At 41.1% G+C, this 21,419-nt stretch overlaps 1 protein-coding gene across 1 annotated transcript in view; it reads left to right on the top strand.

The window, feature by feature from the left end:
- The window catches only part of USP32 (ubiquitin specific peptidase 32), a 214,833-nt gene extending 198,911 nt beyond the window's left edge, over positions 1–15,922 (top strand). The window contains exons 28-34 of the mRNA XM_006832353.1: positions 2,637–2,723; positions 3,846–3,966; positions 10,493–10,684; positions 11,985–12,273; positions 13,560–13,984; positions 15,046–15,138; positions 15,602–15,922. Coding sequence (XP_006832416.1) covers positions 2,637–2,723; positions 3,846–3,966; positions 10,493–10,684; positions 11,985–12,273; positions 13,560–13,984; positions 15,046–15,138; positions 15,602–15,775 — 1,381 coding nt within the window. The 3' untranslated portion in view covers positions 15,776–15,922. The remainder of the gene's footprint in view (positions 1–2,636; positions 2,724–3,845; positions 3,967–10,492; positions 10,685–11,984; positions 12,274–13,559; positions 13,985–15,045; positions 15,139–15,601) is intronic.
- The last annotated feature ends 5,497 nt before the right edge of the window (positions 15,923–21,419 follow it).

The raw sequence follows: 21,419 nt of genomic DNA, 5'->3' as shown, positions 1-21,419 counted from the left end.
CCCAACGAGATGGATCAGCCAGGTGACATCATTGATGGCATCAAGTGTGGCGGCGGTAGTGAGGTTGGCCCAGGATCGGACATTGTTTCATTCTGGTGTGCATGGGGTCGCTATGAATCGGTTCCGACTCGATGGCACCTGACAACAACAACAACCCTAATGAGACTAAAACAAGTGTATTACTGAGAGACTTTGTTAGCAGCCATCTGATCACAGAGACATGTTTAAACATGTTTTGTTTGGAATACACCCATGCATGTATGAACTGGAACCCTAGTAGCAGTGCTTTTTGATTTATCCCTATATTTATGACAAATTTCTTTTCTAAACAAAGAATCTAGTGGAAATAGATAAAGATAGAGAAGAACTAAGAGTTGATGATCATTATATCTGAGTGATGAACACATGGGAATTCACTGTACAATTCTCTATTTTGTGAATGTTTATATCAATAAATTTGAACATTTTTTTTAAATGAACAAATTTATGGAATTAAGGATTTGGACAAATGTGCTTTGAGGAAAGTATGGATTTGTAGATAGTGACTATAGATTTCAATTGGGTCAAATAATAAAGTTGTGATCTGAAAATACAGGAGATAATTACAAAGTGGAGGTGTTAAAGCTTGTATTGACAAAGTCAGAGTATGATCCTTAGGGTAGCTCAGATGGGATGGAGGAAATTGTTGTTGGAAGTGATAAGGCCAAAGGTATGCATTGATGTTGAAGTCTTGAAAAACAGCAGGAAACAATGGAAAATAGACCAAGCAAACATGTCCATGACCCTGAAACCAGAAGACCTACGTGGTGGCTAGCTACCATTAGCAACTGCTCTAGAAAGGATCTCATTAGAAGATCCTGAATACAGTGAGAGAAAAATGGGGAACAAAAGAAATTGTAAAAACAAACAGCTTTTTTTTTTTGTCAGATAGAGACTGGTAGAGCTGCAACTACATCCTTAACTACCCTTCAGGTCTGAAACTGAACTCTCTCCCTCATTGCTCAATTTCCGGCCAAACAAAAGACAGTCTATAAGGGGAACAGGAACACTAGGGAGGTATATGTTCCTTAGAATTACCAACTATTTGAGATCAAAAGGGCAGCATTTGCCCAAGGAGAAGACTTAATGAGATAAAGAATAATAAGTCCTTCTAAGGAGGACTGTTAAGTGCGTTTGAAACTGCCAACCTTGCAGTTAGCAGTCCAGTGTTTATCCTATTGCACTACACCAGGAGGAATGTTGTTTCCAAGAAGCAGCAGGTGAGCTTATTAAACAGGCAGCCTCGCAGAGAAAACCCACATCATCTCCAAATACTAAAATGTATAAGCATAAATATCACTTAAGAGATTCAAACATAGCAACGATTGTGAGGGTGATGCAGGACCAGCTTGTGTGTGGTTCTGTTGGACATAGGGTCACGAGGAGTTGAAACCGGCAGCACCTAACGACAGAGAGACTGTTAGGAAAACACAGCCCTCAACAAAGCCAGGCTTCAGTTAGAACAAAAAAGGCAAAAGAAATATTCACAAGAGAAGTATCACATAGTTCCCTGCAGGAGGTGCTACCTGCTCAATTGGTCTCCACATTTTTCTTTTGTTTCTTATTGTTGACCTGATAGATGGACCATGATACCTGAACAGTATGGACTATCAATATCCATTTACTTGAGTTGCACAGAAGGATGGGAAATCCTGTGTTTCAACATGATACTTTTGTCGTTGTTGTTAAGTGCTGTCAACTCAGTTCTGACCCATAGCAACCCTATTCAGGGTTTCCAAAGAGTAGCTTGTGGCTTTGAACCACCAACCTTGTGGTTGGAGATCCAGCACTTATCCTACTTTAATCATGGTTTCATTACTTTGAACAGCCATATAATTGCCATTTTTGTTGTTGTTGTTAAGTGCCTTCAAGTCGATCAAGTGCCAAATGAGCAGTAAAGTTTACTGTTCTTATATTATATTCCTTGCCTGACTTCTACTGGGAAAGGATGAGTTTTTTGTTGTTGTTGTTGTTGTTTTAAATGTTTAAGTTGGGGAAGATGTTAAATTGTTGTCAAGGTTATCTTGGCAAGAATCATTAGCAATTAAAGGTAGTTACTCCCACAGTGGTGTGTAGGTTATAGATAGCTTTGAGAAGTTACATCATGGAGAAAAGGGGTTCTAGCTAAGTACCACATCAGGGATCTTGTATAAGGAAAGCTTCTATACAGCTAACCAACTTCTTAGAAGACCGTTATGGTCTTTTAGCCTTCTGTGGTGTGTCAGTGTTCTTGTTATGGGAAGGTCTAATTAGTTTAATGTGAATTAAATCCCCAGGTTTCATAAGGACTGAAAGATAATGGGTGTATGATGGATGCATGATTGAATTATTGTACAAATTTCACATAGCCACATGGGCTCATTTAGGGGCATCTGGCCGCCTAATATGTACACCATGCTGTGAGCAGGGATGTAACTTGGAGAGTCCAGTGGATGGTTGGTACAAGGCCGCAGCTAATAGGTTACAATAAACCACATTGAACGGTCATCTTGAGCATACTGTTGTGACAGATGCCCCTTCTTAGGGTTACTTAAAGGGAAGAATGAAAAGGAGAAAAGCTTCTTACACTCTTGGGTGTGTGTTGTCTTCTGTTTCAGTGATGACAGTATGGGATATCAGTATCCATTCACTCTACGAGTCGTGCAGAAAGATGGAAATTCCTGTGCTTGGTGTCCATGGTATAGGTAAAGTGACCTTTCTGCAAAAGGAAAAATGGCAGCTTCAGATAAACTATTTTAATAAGATTTCTAGGTTTGAGACTTGTGAAGAGTGAGAAGTTTGAAATAAATTGTAGGAATTGTTCATTCATCTCTTCCTTGTGAGGTTAATAGTTAGGTTTTACTTTTGAGACTAAACTAATTTTATAAACCCCACAGTTCTCACCAGATTCATAGTTTATGATCAGTAGTTTTTATTCTATACCTTCTCCTTAAAAATAAATCTATTTGGCACTTCTGAGCCTAGTAGAATATAGTCTACTTACTAGACCATGCTGGAAGTCTGTCCTAGCAGGGGAAATGCCTGGCAATACTAAAGTCAACTTGTAGAGAAATTTAAGAAGAGACTTAAAAATTGAGTCTAAAATATCCATGGAAACCACGGCTTTGTCATGGTTTCCACACAACCCCCTTAGCCCCTTAATTTTTTTTTTCAAGTTTTTATTATGAATTGAGTGATCGTTTACATGGGAGAACATCGGTTTTATGCTCATTGTTTCATTGCAATGATTACAGTCTCCTCCGTGCATCATCATTCAACCATATTCCATGTGGTTTTTTGTAAGTTCAAAAAAACACTCAGGAATATCTAATCATAATCACTTAAACAACGAAAGGGCACATTCCACAAGCCTGCCTCCTGGCCATAAACACACAGACTTTCTCTTTCCATGAGTCAGCCCCATAAATTTTTATATGCATTTATTTAATGTGTCATTTTTCAGACAAGGAAGTGTTGGTATTGCCAACTAAATTGCCTGCCTCAGAACATTAAATAACTGAATTTAGGATTTCTTTATAACTCTGTGATCTCACATATCTAATTCCCATATCATGTATTTGTCATTAAGCAATCACATCTTTATATGTATTAACAAATGGCTACCACATGCTTCAAATAAACACAAGACTTGAGAAATGATAAGTATGATTCCCTGAAATATTAATAATTATTAGTATTTGTGCACTCAATCAGTCTCTGAAGTTACAAGCCCAAGAAAATAGAGACATAAAAAAGGAACATATTTCTGATAAACTTTGAATCTTTCGTAAGTATTTTTTCTTCAGTGAATACTTTTCGCCCTATAGATTTTGCAGAGGCTGTAAAATTGATTGTGGGGAAGACAGTGCTTTCATTGGAAATGCCTACATTGCTGTGGATTGGGACCCTACAGCCCTTCATCTCCGCTATCAAACATCACAGGAAAGGGTAAGTACTCACGTTACATTTTTTCCTTGGTCCCTCTCACTCTTGGGTCCAAAGGATTAGTCCCACCGAGTCACCGCTTCTCAGTTATACATGAACAATAAGCATTCACTTAGAGCTCTTTATTACAAAGCAAAAGTACGCTTCAGAGAGAGACGTGGGTCTGTCTCTGTGAGTGGAGAAGACCTGGTAGAATTGGGGAGCACAGATTAGATGAGGTCAGAGCAAAAGTACACATCAATCAAAGAGAAAAGCAGGTCTGTCTGTGCAACTGGAGAAGACCTCTGGGCTTGGGGTGGACTGGCTTTATAGAGGAGGCTCTTCCTCTAAGAGTGGGCTAATACATATTAATTAGCAGGAATGGTGTGTTGAATATTCATCCCTTTTTAGTAAAGGGGCACAGGCTTCTTAGAAATGGAGTGCCTTCTGCAGTTGTCAGCTGTGGGTGTTAATCTTCATGGGTTGTCTGCCTGCGGCCAGCTACCTCTATTAGGGTTTCAGGTCCTGATATCCTCATCTCTGTCTCTAGGCTGTTCTTCTCAGTGTTACTATTCTTGTTGGACTAGAGATGTCCTCCCCACTTCCTTAATTCCTGCTTAGTAGGAGAGGACTCATGGCAAAGGGGGTGGATATGAAGCCAGAGTAAGAGAGTCCCAAGGCCCAGGGATCCTAACCTGTCCCTGACACTCAGGAGGACTGTAAGATATGGTGGTTTTTACATGTGAAATTTATCCCAGTTTCAATGCATCATTCATTTCTGTTTTAGACAATTTCAATACACTCAAAATAATGTACATTGGCGTTTTCTATGGCATCTAAATTAATTGAGTGATATGATTGTTTGGGTTTTGCAGTTTTCCCACTACTAGAGTTAATTGCATTGACCCTTTAAATAAAATAAATCTAGAAATGAAATCCTAGGTGTAATTAAAATTTTCTGTTCTTTAGCCATGCATGTCAAGCAGGGAATTTCTCTGCCTATTTATTAAAATATCAGTGAAGCTACAGCATTTGGTAACCACAGCTACTTAGTCCAAAAGCATCCCACTGCTATAGCTGCTACCCTAAATGGGTGTAGTGATCAAGAGAAAATAGAAAAGGAACTGCAATGTTTCAAGATTGGACATCGGAAAATAGGGCTCAAGGGCTGTTCCCCAAAAGTGTCAGTGTTCTTGGACTGCCATTCTCTGGCCATAGCAAATTTTTTTAAATTTGAAAATATCCATTCAAAAAGAATGGGACTCCATTCTAGAATTGTTTGCCTCAGGTAATTTTTAATTGACCAAATATTATTTGAAGAGTAGATTGACTTGAGGTAGTTTGAGAATAGAGATAGGAAGAATCTGATGGAATAGTAGATCACTGTGGAATCTATAGTTTTAAGTCATTAAAAAAGTTTAAGTCATTTAAGGAATTGTAGTGGGTTTTGCGTTTTATGGCACTTGGTTGGTGCAACTTAACCTTGACTCTCTCTTAAAACATTTCCTTTAGGTAAGTTAGTGATTGTAATTGACTTTGTCTTTTTGTGTGGTTGATGAGTGAGGAAACTATGTATTTCCCTGCCTTAACTACCCAAAGCAACTATAAGCTGTTCACTATTCTGAGAGTAACTTCCTTTAACTACCAATAATTGTGTGAAGATAGCTTTTGTTAGTTTCCCAAGTTAGTTTATTGTTGTTGTTGTTGTTTAATTTATCCTTGTCCCATCAAGAGTCATTGCAAGCAGTATGACCTTAATTGACCTTGGGATCTCTGACTATGCCCCACTTGTCCTGAGGTTCCTGGCAGCTCTGACTAGCAAAGGATAAATAGAATTGTAGAGAGTTGCCCAAGTGTAAGATCACTGGACTAAAGCTTAAGGAAGCTGAAGAGAAGTTGGTGTTCCAGCAGCTCATGGTCACTATAGCAAGGTGATTCAGTAACCTCAGCCATGCCTTTTTGAGGAAGAGAAGAAATAGCAGCAGCAGATTGAAAACTTTTAAATCTTGGGCAGCACAAAAGCTGATAAGACTTTATTCTGACAAGACGTAACCAGTCAAATAAGAAAAGTTACTTATCTTTGTAAATCTCTTTCCCGTTTCAACAAGCTTTATGTGCAATCTGAGGACATCCTGCTCACAGACAGAAGGGACTACGTGACCAGTTAAATCTTGACCCACTTCCAGTTTCAGTGTTGCACTTAGGATTCTGGGGAAACCAAACTCTCCTGAGATATCCTGCCTTGTTAGGGAGTGGGGCCACATGACTAATGTGTTCTCTTCCTACATGTAGCTTCTTCTGTATGTGCTTGGTGAGTCATGGAGACAAAGGAGACACACTGTGATTCCAACTTAAAATTATTGACCAGTGATGTCCCTTCTAGAAATTCATTCTAGGAAAATATTTTGTAGTATGTGGAGAAATAGTTGTCATGATATTTTTAGGATAGTGAAAAATTAAAAAGAATTTATATTTGTCCCGTAGTAGAGAAATGGTTAAAGAAAGCATGCTATGTTTATAAACTAAAATATTATAGTCATTAAAATGATGGTGTTTTTACTGACATATTGTTGTTAAGTACCATTGAGTTGGTTACGACTAATAGCAACCCTGACTGGAAGAGATCTGTATTTGTGCCCATTCCAAAGAGAGGTGACCCAACGGAATGCGGAAATCATCGGACAATATCATTCCTATCCCAAGTGAGTAAAGTTTTACTAAAGATAATGCAAAAACGGCTGCAACCAAACATTGACAGAGAACTTCCAGAAGTTCAAGCTGGGTTCAGAAGAGAACGAGGAATGTCATTGCTGGCATCAGATGGATCTTGGCTGAAAGCAGAGAATACCATAAAGATGTTTACCTGTGCTTTATTGACTATACAGAGGCTTTCAGTTGTGTTGATCATGACAAACTATGGACAACATTGTAAAGTGTGAGCATTCTGGAACACTTAGTTTTAGTCATGAGCAACTTCTGCATAGACCAAGAGGCAGCTGTTCGAATACAACAAGGGAACACTGTGAATGGTTTAAAATTAGGAAAGGTGTGCACCAGGATTGTATTTTTTTCACCATATATATTCAATCTGTATGCTGAACAAATAATCCAAGAAGCTGGATTATAGGAAGAAAAACATGACATCAGGATTGGAGGAAGATTCATTAACAACTTGCAATATGCAGATAATACAACCTTGCTTACTGAAAGCAAAGAGGATTTAAAATAGTTACTGATGAAGATCAAAAATCACAGCTTTCGGTATAGGTTGCATCTCAATGTAAAGAAAACAAAACTCCTCACCACTGGACCAATAAACAACATCCATATAAATGGAGAAAAGATTGAAGTTGTCAGAAGACTTCATTTTGCTTGGATCAACCATCAGCACTTATGGAAGCAGCAGTCAAGAAATCAACGTATTGCATTGGGCAGATCTGCTGCACAAGACCTCTTTAAAGTGTTGAAGAGCAAAAACGTCAGTATGAGGACTAAGGTGCACCTGACCCAAGCCATGGTATTTTCAATAACCTCATATGCATGTGAAAGTTGGACCGTGAATAAGGAAGACCATAGAAGAATTGATGCATTTGAGTTATGGTGTTGGAGGAAAATATTGAAAGTACCATGGTCTGTCAAAAGAACAAATAGATCTGTGTTAAAAGAAGTACAGAGTGCTTCTTGAAAGCCAGAATGGCCAAATTTCGTCTCTCATACTTTGGACATATTCTCAGGAAGGACCAGTCACTGGAAATGGATATCATGTTTGGTAAAGTGGAGGGTCAGAATAGAAGAGGGAGACCCCCAATAAGATGGATTGGCACAGTGGCAGCAGCATCAATGGCCTCAAACATAGCAATGATTGTGAGGTTAGCCCAGGACCAGGCAGTGTTTCGTTCTGTTGTGCACAGGGCCGCTATGAGTTGATACCGACTCCATGGCACCTAACAACAACAACCACAATGTGACAAATATAAATTCTTTAAAATTTTCACTATCCTTTAAAGTATTTTCTCAAGACAGATTTTGAGAAGGGTAATTATTGAGGACCAGTATGAAGATGAATTCCTCTCATTATGTTGACAGTTACTGCTAAGGTATAAAGCTTGTTTGAGATGCTTAAAGAAAGAGCTGGACCAGACTGCAATGTGGTGTTCACACAGCTTCCAAATCACATACTGTTCTATCTTGCAGAATATATTGTGGATGTTAGGTGATGGGTGACTATACAGAAAACATCTCTTCATTTAAAAAAAAAAATACCATTCAGGAAAGGATAGAAGAAAATGTACCAATGATTTGGTAGTACTTGCCTCTATATTAAGAGTAATAAAGGAATAAAGGAGTTCCTTACTTTTTTACATTTTTCTCTGCTTTCTAAAATTTCTGCTTGAATATTTCATTCAGTAAGCAGTGGGGAGGGGTAAACTAGAAGGCAGTTACTCTTGTTTCTTCATGTTTATGCCCTGTTTGGACTTGACAGGCCTCGATAGAAAATTTAACTAGATGATTTCTTCAATCTCCCTCTTTTTTTAATAGTCTTACTGTGAAAGCTATTATTTTATTTCTCTGGTTTGTATTAAGGATGAGCTGTTAAAGCAACATGGAGGGAAAAAGTTATTTAGACTGAACATTAATAGAGGATCTGAATGTGGATCTCAAGAGATAAAAGGAATCTTTATCATTTAAGGAAATTGTATCAATAAATAGAAATTACTATTACTCCACAAATAAGCCTTCCTTCCCCTGTGTCTCCATCTAACTCTATAAACCGTGTCTACAGACAATATAGCCAATAAAATCAATATCCTTTACTCGCTTGCTGTAATTTGTGTTGACCATAAAACATACCTGAGAGAGATAACAGAGGTAATATCTAACTGACTGTGAGAAAAGAGACGCTACTTTATTTGGTTTACCTCCTCTTAAAAAGTGTTTGCTTATTCCAACAACTGTAATACAGCATGTTTTCTTTTGAAGCTTGTCAGGTTTTCCTTTGGTTGACCAGAAAGGTATGGGAGTTAGTATCTTGTTAGTAAAGAATTTATGCTCAGAAAAGAAGGAACGTCACTGGCCTATGGTCAAGCCCAGCCTTGATAGTTTATTGAAGTATTTGACCCCCAGTGACTCAGCATCCCCTCTTAAGAGGGAAAAGCCTAACCTTAGAAGCCTGTTCCAAACTGAATGTCCTGAACTCTTGCCAGTGTATAATCTAGGCAATCCCATGTTCCCATCATGAGTTTCAGGAAGGGAAGTCAGAAGGAAGTTACAAGAGAAGTAGAGCACCTCTGAAAGGGATGAGTAATAGGGAAGGTGGGGTGACGGATGCTGTGTGACCTTTGCCAAAGAGAGAAACAGTTGGACTTACGAGGTTCATGGGAAAATTATTCCATTTTTCCAAGAACTTTTTGAATCAGCCCCCTGGTGAGTCCAGGCTCTACCCTGGGATGAAATCCCCCTGTATGAAGTCTCCAGATGGTCTTCATAGTCCTGATCCAATGCCTGCCCCTCCTTTCCACAAGTTCTAGAGGTCGAACCGGAGTCCTGCTTCCTAGTTGCTGCTGCCTTCTTCAGTAGGAACCAGGCCTGGGAAGGGTAAAACGGTTCCTTTTCTGTTGTGCTCTGGGTGTCACCTCCTCTCGCCACCTCCACCACTCCTGCCCCCCTCTGCTGGCTCTCCTTTTTATACTTACCTCCTCCTGTTGCAGAGGCTAGCATGGTGGTAAACAGGAACCCCTCCTCAAAGTTCTGTGCCAGTATTGGAGAGCTTGACAAAGGAAGCACGCTATCCATGAGCTTGCTGCTCCCTTCATTGTCATCTCAGACAAAAAGGTCCCTTGAGGCAGGAGGTAGACAATGATGTACATGGTATTTTGGTAACTCTTTGTTAGGTTGTATCAACGTGCAATTGAGTTGTATCCTGTGTGGTTTGATGCTGTGGTGTGCTGTCTTCTCCTGGTGACCTTTCCTCTGCCTTTTCCTATTTGATCCAGCTCTGACCCCTGTGTTTCCATGACACTGTCTCCCTGTCCTCTGTAGAGTCATTAGCCGACTGGTAATGATCTGTCCTTCTGGTTACAGCTCATGCTAAGCTCGTGTAAGATTTTAAAATAGTGAAAGAAATCGGCAGTCCTTGTTTGTTTTTGTTTTTGTGATTTTGAAGCATGCAGAGATTTTTCAAGAAAAACTATGGTCATAAAAATAAAACATTTATCCAATATGTTATTAATTTGATATTTGTGAATAAATGTACAACAGATTCTATACAACTCAAAGACTCCATTTTGAGATAGTTTTATTTTCCCCCTCATATGGAGTAAAATAGGAGTCCTGGTGTGGTGCGGTGGGCTAATGCATTGAGCTGCAAAGTTGGTTTGAACCATAAGGTCACTGGTTCAAGCTCACCAGCTGCTCCTTGGAAACCCTATACAGGGTTGCTATGGGTCGGAGCCAACTCAGTGGCACTAGCAACAACAAGTGGAGTCAAAGATGAATGAGAGGTTGACACTGAGCCAGGCGTCCATTCTAAGTGTGCCCCTCCCCCCCGCAGGTAATGGACGAGCATGAGAGTGTGGAGCAGAGTCGGTGTGCACAGGCTGAGCCCATCAACCTGGATAGCTGCCTCCGAGCTTTCACCAGTGAGGAGGAGCTGGGCGAGAACGAGATGTACTACTGCTCCAAGTGTAAGACCCACTGCTTGGCAACCAAGAAACTGGATCTCTGGAGGCTGCCCCCTATCCTGGTATGTTGTAGCCACCTCCAAGAGAACAGGAGTCGAGTAAGGCAATGAAGCCTTGAACCAGCAGGAGCTCTTGTTGGTTTTGAGAATAAGATGATCCCTGCAGCGCTGTTTAAAACACTTATTCTGTACAAAGTTCTGATGTTGGGCCCAGAGAGTAATGTAATTGTTCGACAAATATTTGATGTGTCCTGTTTTTCAGGAGTTTGTAGCCCAGACTGAGAGAAGTCCTATAGACCAATAGCTAATTCAACACAAAACGGGAGACAGGCGTGTGCCACAGTGGAACAATCTGGTGAACTTGAATTTGAGGAGAGGTTGAAAGCCCCACTGGCTTTATGAATAATGGACACTTTAGATGAGGCTTTAGGAGGTGATAAAAGAACAACTGACCCTGGATCCCCAGCACCCACTGTGAGTGGTCACGTGACCGACCACTCGCACTACGAAGTGAAGCGTGTGCGTACTTGCACACCTGCACTGGTCCTTACGTGTGCATGTAGATTTGATTCACTTCTGCCTTTTCTCTTCATGGTTTAGGAGACTGTCCTGTTGCTTGTCAGAGTTTATTTTTAAGAAATCTCTCTATCCTCAGTGGCCCCAATGGTCCATTTGAACCTGCTTTTAGGTTAGTCTGCTCCGTCACTTGACTTGACTTCCTCCCATTCTGCTCTCTTGTTTTCTCCTCCCCCTTCATCCTCACCAGATGGTGGCTAGATACATGGCCCAGCACAAAGCAAGCATGCCTGTCTTTATCCCGCTGTTCTGAGAGGCTGTGAGTGTAGAGTTTTCCTTCCTTAGATTCCCAGGGTTCCTGGGGTGGAGCTGTACCATGAACACTGGACTAACCAACACACACCAGACAGCTGCTCAGGAATTCATTTATGAAGGGGCTTCAAAAAGCTCGTGGAAAACGGAATTAGCAGTTCAAACCCCCCAGCCACTCCTCAGAATCTTAGTGCTTATTCCCAGCACCACACCACATTTTAAATAGTTTGATGAATTATGACAACTGTATATTTACCTGTAACCATCACTCAAGATATAAAGGATTTTTTTTTAAAAAAAAAAAGCATGTTTTTGAGCCCTGTAAAGAATACTGAAAAATAAACATTGTGTATTGTTAGATTTCATATACGTACATTAAGCCTATTTTTAAAATGTAGATGTTGTACAAGGGAGCTTCAGAAAGGTCATGGGAAAATCCCACTGTCTTTTTGTTCCAATTTTCCATGAACTTTTGAAGCCCCCTCATATCTTGCAGTCCTTTAACACAGATGTTTTCTACTTTTTCCCCCTCTAGATTATTCACCTTAAACGATTTCAATTTGTGAATGGCCGGTGGATAAAATCCCAGAAAATTGTTAAATTTCCTCGTGAAAGTTTTGACCCGAGTGCTTTTTTGGTACCAAGGGACCCAGCCCTCTGCCACCGGAAACCACTCACACCCCAGGAGGACGAGTTCCCTGGGCCACAGGTTCCAGTAGGAGAGGTGCAGAAAGTCGAGGTCCAGAGCTCAGCTGGGGACGAGGGTGTGCTCCTGAGCAAGAGCCCATCCTCATTGAGTGCAAACGTCATCAGTAGTCCCAAAGGTGAGGGGGCTGGGGACCCGGAGGGGGTTCTCACCAGTGTCCCCTGCTCGGAAGTGGGTGGAGTCTATGTGGAACCCAACCTATCTGGAGTCGTGCTTTGTGACTTTCAGCAAGTGTCGCAGCTCTCTTAAATCTGCCTTCTCATCTGAATACCGGAGATGAGACCAGGTTGACAGTGTGAGGATCTGAGCTGTCAAGTGTGAACACATCAGTGGTGCTTGTCATCCTTTCTTCTTCCCTTCCACAGAGGTTCTCAAAGTGTCATCCAGGAACTTCTGAGGAAACCCTGAGACTCTCTTGTGGGTTGTGGCTATCACAAATGCCTTGAAGTATACTGGAGTCAGGCACAGCAGGGCATGGAATGATGCCAGCGCTTTGATAATGATGTGTGCTAGTTATTTTTGTTTTAAAAATTCTACTTTAATTTCTAATACAGTAAATATTGATAGATACAACTCACATAAATGAAATTTTGGGGGGTCCACAACAATTTTTAAGAGTATAACAGTGAGTAGGAGACAATGACCAAAAAGACAGTACTTAATAAATGGTTATTTCATGTGTATATACTCATACACGTGTATGAGTGCGAAATGCCTATCCACATCTACAGCTGATGACAACATTGAGTGTGCGTGTGAAATTACTCCCATAATACCTGGCCTTCTATTAGCAACGTCGTGGTGTGGTGCTATAGGATAAGCACTGGACCACAAGATTGGCGGTTTAGACTCAACAGCCGCTCCTCAGAAACCCTATACAGGGTCTCCATGAATCAGAACCAACTGGACAGCACTTAACAACATATTTATCTGATCATTTACAAGAAGAGGAGGAGTATGTATTTATAAAACTCCGTAGTATGATCATAATGTTGTCTGTAACTGACTCTGACATCAGTTACCTTTCTGCTGTTGTGTGAGTCTGTGGCACTTCATGTTTTCAAGATGTGGTTACCTATCAGGTCATGCCATTGAGGAAGACACGAATGTAACTTAGTGGCTGCATGATAGGAACTAAAGAATAGCCACACTGCATTTCCAAACTTTGTGTTGTTGTTGTTGTTAAGTGCCATTGAGTTGGTTCAACTCATAATGACCTTGCCTACTGTTTCCAAGAAGCAGCTGGTGAGTTTGAACCGCTGACCTTTTGATTAGCAGTCCAGTGTTTATCCTACAGTGGCCACACCAGTACACTTATAAAACTGGGTTCAAAATTAGCATTTGGTGACAGATGTAACTTGTGGCATTTTGAATTTATGAATCTTCCATCCCTCCCTTTCACAGGTTCACCTTCTTCATCAAGAAAAGGTGGAACCAGCTGCCCTTCCAGCAAAAGCAGCAGCCCTAACAGCAGCCCACGGACTTTGGGGAGGAGTAAAGGAAGGCTTCGGCTGCCCCAGATTGGCAGCAAAAACAAACTGTCCAGTAGTAAAGAGAGCTTGGATTCCAGCAAAGAAAATGGGGCTGCACACGTTTGTGAGCTGGCTGATGCCTTGAGCCGAGGACACATACTGGGGGGCAGCCAACCCGAACTGGTCACCCCTCAGGACCATGAGGTAGCTCTGGCCAATGGATTCCTTTATGAGCATGAGGCATGTGTCAATGGCTACAGCAATGGTCAGCTCGAAAACCACAGTGAGGAAGACAGCACTGATGACCAAAGAGAAGATACTCGTGTGAAGCCTATTTATAATCTATATGCAATTTCGGTGAGTTTGGTTTTCAAAGTGAACTGTACTTTTCAGTGGTTTGTTCATTTGTCTTCATTCAGCAAGCGCTTGATCAGGTCCTGTGAACTTGGTGATACAGAGATAAAGTCAACAATACATGTCTTGGCCCTCTGGATAGAGCCCCAGGAGCGTGGTGAGTGGTCATGTAATTAGAGTTCGCTGGGCTTAGAACCTGATAGTGGGAAGTGTCAGGTTTGTTGGAAGTCACAGGAAGACAACAAACTGAACAAGGAGCCCAAGAGCAGTGGACATTCTAGTGTGTTTCTGAAGGGTAGTAAAAATGAACCAGTCGGAGAAGGGATAGTGGGAGGAAGATGGACCCAGATAGGCAAACACACATACAAAGTTAAGGAAGTACAAGAAGATATAACTCTTCCCAGCAAAGGCCAGAAGTTCATTATGCCTGGAGTCACAGTTCAAGCCATTCCTAATTGTAAGTTCCTAGGGGACTTTTTGGGAGTTCCGGTGTGGGGCTGTTGGTAGCACTGGACCACATGGTCAGTGGTTCAGATTCATCAGCAGCTCCTTGGAAATCTTACACAAGATCGCGATGAGTCAGAATCGACTCGATAGCCCCTTACTACTGCTACTATGACTACTATACTGGGGCACTCTCGGGGCTCCCTAAGTGATGCAAATGGTTAACATGCTTGACTGCTAACCGGAATGTTGGAGGTTTGAGTCTAACCAGCAGTAGAAAAGAGGAAAAAGGTCTGGTAATCTCCTGTGGAGCACAGTTCTACTTGGATGCATGTGGGGTCACCGTGAAGTAGAATCAACTCAGCAGCAACTTTTTTTTTTTTTAAGGGACTTTTTAGTTCTGAAAAATAATTACATTAAAATGGTTTTCATCTACACAAAATTTGGAGTTTCTGACTTTTGAATTTTACCTTTGATTGTTTGTCTATTGATGGCTCCAAAACAGTTTATTCTTAATGAGCTAAGTGATCACTTGTCCCCTTGGAAGATGCTAAGACTGTACCGTCGCCATGGTAACTGTTAATTAACTAGCACGCCTCCTCTTTCTGCTCTCTTTGCAGTGCCATTCAGGAATTCTGGGTGGGGGCCATTATGTCACTTATGCCAAAAACCCCAACAGCAGGTGGTACTGTTACAACGACAGCAGCTGTAAGGTAAATATCCTCAACCTTTGAATGAGAGTTAGGAGTGTCAGCAGACCTGGGAGCACTGCTCAAAAAGAAACTTTTCCCCACTTAGGAAATGGCTGTTTCTGTTAGTATCAATGTACGGATGCCTGTACTATGAAAGGAACAGTAACAGTATGTGGAGTAGGGAATGTAAGCATTGAATTGTGAGTAAAAGAAGGAATTTATTAATGAGGAAACGTTGCCTTTTGCACTTTTGGAATTTTGATGGGCTTGTTTTGTTTGCTGATTTTGTCATTCTTTTGACATGTCTGTTGTCGGAATATTTTCCCCACAATGAGCGTTGAAAATACTTGGGCTCATTTTGGGCCAAATATTAAGGACTGAAGTTCAAGCTGATTGAGAGGAAGCCACCAGCTTGGGTGTCTAGAGATGATTGGTCTTCTGTCCCACATGGTTGCTTTCTTGACGGCTTTTCTCTCCGCTCCAGGAACTTCACCCTGATGAAATTGACACCGACTCTGCCTACATCCTTTTCTATGAGCAGCAGAGGACAGACTATGCACAGTTCCTGCCAAAGATCGATGGCAAGAAGATGGCCGACACGAGCAGCATGGACGAAGACTTTGAGTCTGATTACAAGAAGTACTGCGTGCTGCAGTAACGCTACCACTCTGGCTGCTAGACAGTCTCGGGGTGAGGGAGGTGACTCCCTGGAGCTGGCATTTGGCAAAAGCGTTGCTGAAAGGCAAACTAAATGTAGTTATTTGATCCTGTGACCCTGAAGCACAAAATAAAAATTCTAATTAAATAGCAGTTAGGGTAACGATAGTAATAACTTTGTTATGAAGTGTCTCACACAAGCTCTCTGGTAGAGAAAATTCAGGCAGAGCCCACCATTAGCCTGTAAACAAAAGGGTTTGGCACCCTCCACCTGGGACCAAATAAGAACTAAATTGTGCTTGTCCAGATATGAGCAAACATGTAGTGAATATAGAGTTTACCAGTAATTGTAACAAAATACTAAGGATCTCCTTGGCATCAAAGTTAAAAACGAAAACAAAAACTTGTAGTGTTGTCTGGGGACGACATGACATGCTACCTCCTTTTTCCTGAAGTTTTATTCCATTATATTGACAAGAAAAGGAAAGCAGACTCATGAAGGTGTGCAGATGATTCTGACAGCGTGAACACCGATTTTTAGACTTATTTTTTAGACCATTTCCCCACTCTTTCTGTGTCTTTCTGGCTTTTTGTTTTTGTTCTTGTTTTCGACACACAGCCAGTCGTTGGTGGCAGAAGTCTGACATGGTCAGTCTGAATGGGGGAATCTCGAGGAGCAAGGTGCGCACTGACCCGGAGCCTTGGTGGGGAGACCCTGAGAGAGGGAAAACAGGCCGGGAAATCCCTTCAGGTGGCGGCCTCTTACTCTGAGGATCGTCACTGTGTCTTCACAGCTGTACCTCCCAGCTTCAGATATGTTGTCATTTGTTCTGTCTTTGCCTGCCCATGTTGCACAAAGAACTGGGCCGAAAAGCTGCTTCACAGCTAAGCGGCATCTCACAGTTAGCCGTTGTTTTGTTTGTTGCTTTGTTTTGCACTTTATAAAAAGGAGCGAAGACATGCAGAGAACTGAGTCGGGATATTTTCCCCCATCATATTAAACTTTTTAACAAAACACATCTCAAACATTGATAGTTCCTACGTATTGTTGATGATATTGGTGGTTTTAGGAAATTAACTTGAGTTTTGTTTGCGTGTCCTTTTTTTCCTTTTCCCTTAATTTCTCAGTTAATTGCTCACTTCATATTTTCCTTTCATTATTCAAGACTGGAACAAAGATATAAATGTTATTTATTTCAGGTATTTTAAAATATTTTTTTTCCTGTGTTGTTTTTTAACATACATTTGAAGTACATAGTGTACTTTTTTTGTTCTGTTCTGTTTTGTTATTATTCAGCTGGAGCCTGGAAGCTGATTCTCATTAATTGCTAGATTCCATTAGCTTTCCTTCTTAGATAGTAGGTACCAATACAATTAAGTGTTTGTGCTCTGATACCTGAAGTCGGTTACTGTCCGTTTCTTCTCAGAGCACTGAGGAAGGTTGTCTTAAATGGCTACTTAAGTCAAAACCCTTTTCAGAAGGGAGACTATCATTGCCAGTAAGAAAGAGAAGCCTGACTGACAGAATGTCAGACAACATGCAGACATCGTCTTTTCAGGATATTCCATATTCAGAATCTGTCCATCTACTTGGACAAGTCTCATGAAAAAGGGGAAGATTTTCAATGATTTCCTTACATACGTTTTATTTAAGCAGGTAGCACAATCTACTAATGTTTGATCTGTATTTGTTATATTGGTTGTAATTAATTTTTTTTTAATTCACAAATTAGCAGAAATTTTATTAACTTAATTATTAACTACATTCACCTTGTAAATTGCTGTATAAAACTTGTTGACAATGCACTGACTTTAGAAAGATGTAAATGTACATAAATAGCGTGTAAATAAACTAGTGTTGATGTACTGAAATATGAACTGTATAAAGTATTGGTAATTGTATATGGAGTGTACCTGTTTATCTGTAACTATTATCCAAACAAATTAAATACTGTGGATGCATCTCTCTGCTCTGTTTCCTCTCTCTCCAAATAAACACAAGCTGTCAAGTTCTTCAGCCTTTCTCTCTGGGCGTGGTCTAATCCTCTTACTTGAATACGATTCCTGACTTTAGAGTCCTTATGCCATCTCTATGGGACTGGAAACAGTTTTCAGGTTAGTAGACGATACCTAGAGTGACCCGATGATTTGATTTAACCCCATCTCACATCCCTGTTAAGATTGGAAGGCATTAAAGTAGGGAGAAGAAGAGTAGAGAACAGGTGGTAAATTGAGAATTGGCAGAGGAGAGATCCTATCGTAGTTCAGTGTGTTTTTGACGTTTATTTTTGTTACTGTTGCTAAGAATACATACAGCAAAAGTATATCAATTCAGTTTTTCTACATGTTAATTCAGTGACATTGATTATATTCTTCAGACTAGACCCATTCTTACCCTCCTTCATTTCTAGGTTATTCTTTCCCCATTAACATAAACCCTCAGCCCCCTAAGTCTCCTATTGAATCATTTAATTTGAAGAACTGTCTATGTGGGGTCAAATGTTGCCAGAGTGATCCCATATAGATAGGTCTTAAAAGAGCACAATGTTCGAAGTAGACATTCTTTACTTGTTGTTAAGTGCCGTCGAGTCAGTTCCGAACCATAACAACCCTGTATAGGGTTTCCAAGGAGCAGCTGGGGAGCTTGAATCACTGATGTTGCAGTTCAAACGAAGTAGACATTCTTACTAGCTCCCATAAATTATTGCTTATAAGACTTTAAGGAGTATTTTTGGTTTAAGGTTCAAAAATTATTCCGGGGGTTCATCCAGCCTCCATGAGAATTTGAAATTCTGTTCTGCAATTTTTCCCTTTCAATCAGGATTCTTCTGCAGAATCACTGATCAAAACGTTCAGTAATGATAACCAGGCACCATTCAGGTCTTCTGGTCTAATTCATGGTAAGGGAGGCAGTTGTTCATAGAGGCAATCAGCCACACATTCCACGTGTTATTCCTAACTCTTCTTCATCTGTTGTTCCAGGTAAGTAGACACCAATTGTTGCACCTTAGATGGCCCCATGCAAACTTACAAGACTCCAAGTGCTGCCCAGCAAAGTAGAAGCACTAATCATGTTATTAGGCCAGTTCATTGGGATAGTTTATGAAACTTCTAAACCAAGGGAAATTCCATGAGGCGTTTTGGTGGTATCCCCAATAGCTACTCTTGTCGTAAATAAATCTGTCACAACTGGTCCTTGATGCAGAGTAGTGGGAATGGTGTCAACTCATAGCAACCCTGTATAGGGTTGTAAATCTTAAGGGGAGCAGAAGCCATCTTCCACAGAGCAGCTGGTAGATTAGAACTACTGACCTTGCAGTTAACAACCCACTATATTATTAGCACTCTTCCCTCACCGCCCCTGCCCCCATTTGTTAAAGCTATCCACTTTTGGATTTTTTAAAACATTTTGTTGTAAATTGGGTGAAGGTTTACAGACAAGATCATCAGCTCTACCTTCAGCAAACTGTACCCCTTTTTTGTCTCAATGATTACAGCCCCCTCCCTACAACTTCCTAATTCCTCCCAGTGTCTCCCCATTTACATCTTACATTTCACAAACGAACAGGGCAAAAATATTTGGTGTACACTTACAAAACAGGAATAGTCATTTAAATGTCTAAAGGGTAAATTCTGCCAGCCACCCTCCTGTTCGTAGGCACACAGCCACATCTCTGCTGTTGCCGCTTTTCAAAGTAGGAATCTCACGCCCACTCGTGCTCTTCCTTCTTGATGGTCCCAAAAAGTCAACAGAAACAGTACTGTGCCTCTAATGGTCCCAATCTGCTACTGGCTTTTTAAAACAGCATTGAGAAGACCAGCTTTTACATGTGGGCAAGCACTATGTTTAGTTTCCTGTTGTTAAGTGCAGCTACGGGAGCAGAAAGCCTCTTCTTTCTCCCATGGAGCAGCTGGCAGTTTCAAACTGCTGACCTTAAGGTTCTCAGCCCGACTCATAACCACTACGCGCTATGAGTTGGTTCCAACTCCTCGGCACATAACCACCACCAGAGCTCTTGGTGGCCCACCAATTGAGAGAGGCCCCTTTAGCCTCTGGCTGAGGATGGGAAATTCTAGTGGAGTCTCTCCACCACTTGGTGGCGTTGTTGTTGTTGTGCCATCGAGTCGGAACCGACTCATAGCGACCCCAAGCAAAGCAGAACGAAACAATGTCCGATCCTGGGCCAACCTCACTACTGACCCTCCACCTTACCCAGAATGACATCCTTCTCCAGCGACTGTTCTCTCTGGACAATGTGTCCAAAGTATGAGAGACGAAGTCTAGCCATCTAGGCCTCCAAGGAGCACTCTGGTTGCACTTCTTCCAAAACAGATCTATTGGTTCTTTTGGCATTACTATTAATTCCTTTTTAACTTGGGGACACCATCAAAATGGAGCAAATAAATCATTTGCCACACTTTCACCAGCTTTTTTTTGTTTGTTTGTTAAGTTTTTATTGTAGATTGGGTGAAAGTTTACAGGGCATATCATCAGTTTTACATTCAACAAATTATACACCTTGTTTCATTAAAATGATTATAATCCCCTCCATGTACCATCAGTTAACAGTATTTCTCTCCACTTTAGCTTTTTAAAATTAAAAAAAAAAAACACTCAGGCATATATAATAATTTACATCTCCAAAGGACACATTGTGCAAGTCTGCTCCTGGCCACCAGCTCTTAGTCCTTCTCTTCTTAGTCCATGAATCTAGAGTCCTCAGCCACTCCTCCTCTCCATGCCCCCTTCTCTGCCTCCATCTCTGGCACTGCTGTTTCTCTGGATAAGGTCCCGCATTCTGCTTATGCGTTTCTCTCTTGATGGTTCTAGGGTCCTCTGTTTCTGGACTGTAAGATTAACCACTCCCCTATTTTTGTTACAAAACTTCTACCTTTACAATTATGACAGTCGAAATTAGTCATGATAACAATTATTCACTATTGAATCTTTCGAATTTTATCCCCATCTCTTTTTACCAGACCCATCTAGACAAGATGACAGCTATTCAGTGGGGACTCTTTCTCCCCCCCCCCCATACTCTTAAACTCCCTCTTGAAACCTTGTAAGCCAGTCATTTTGTGCCTTTATTGGCCCCTCATTTTAGGTAGCCAATGTCTAAGTTGCCCGTCCCTATTTACCCTGTATACAGAGGGGATAGCATTGATACTTGATGTGAAGACTCTTTCCCTCTCTGATGGTATTTAGAGTAACTACCGCTCTGTGTATAGGTCAGGTTCATCAAATTGAAGCAATTTACCCTTGTTTCCTTTATGCAAAAAAAAATTTTGTTTTCCATCTTCCTCTAGTCGAGTTCTGATTATTGAGCCATCGAGGCTAGGTCAAAACTAGTACTGTCTGCAAGTTTGGGTGTTCTTGTGCATCTCCCCTCACTTTGTATCAGCTAGATGCTTCACTCTCAGCTCTAGTCCTCTGTGGCTATACCCTTGTCCATGGGCTCAAGTGTCCTCAGTTCTCACCACACTTTGGACCAGCCAGCCCTTCCTCTTCTCTCTCTGATCTGCAGGTCAACGGGATTCAATGGACTGGGATTGAACTCAGCCCATTTCTTCATTGATGCCTTTCCGCCTCTTCCACTCACCAGTAGACCAGTGTGGTCACCAGCAAGCTTACATGCTTGTTTGTG

The sequence above is a fragment of the Chrysochloris asiatica genome, unplaced genomic scaffold (genome assembly GCF_000296735.1).
Source record: "Chrysochloris asiatica unplaced genomic scaffold, ChrAsi1.0 scaffold00007, whole genome shotgun sequence".
Lineage (NCBI taxonomy): Eukaryota > Metazoa > Chordata > Mammalia > Afrosoricida > Chrysochloridae > Chrysochloris > Chrysochloris asiatica.
Note: the sequence above shows the minus strand (reverse complement) of the source record. Positions and strands in the feature narration are given on the sequence as shown.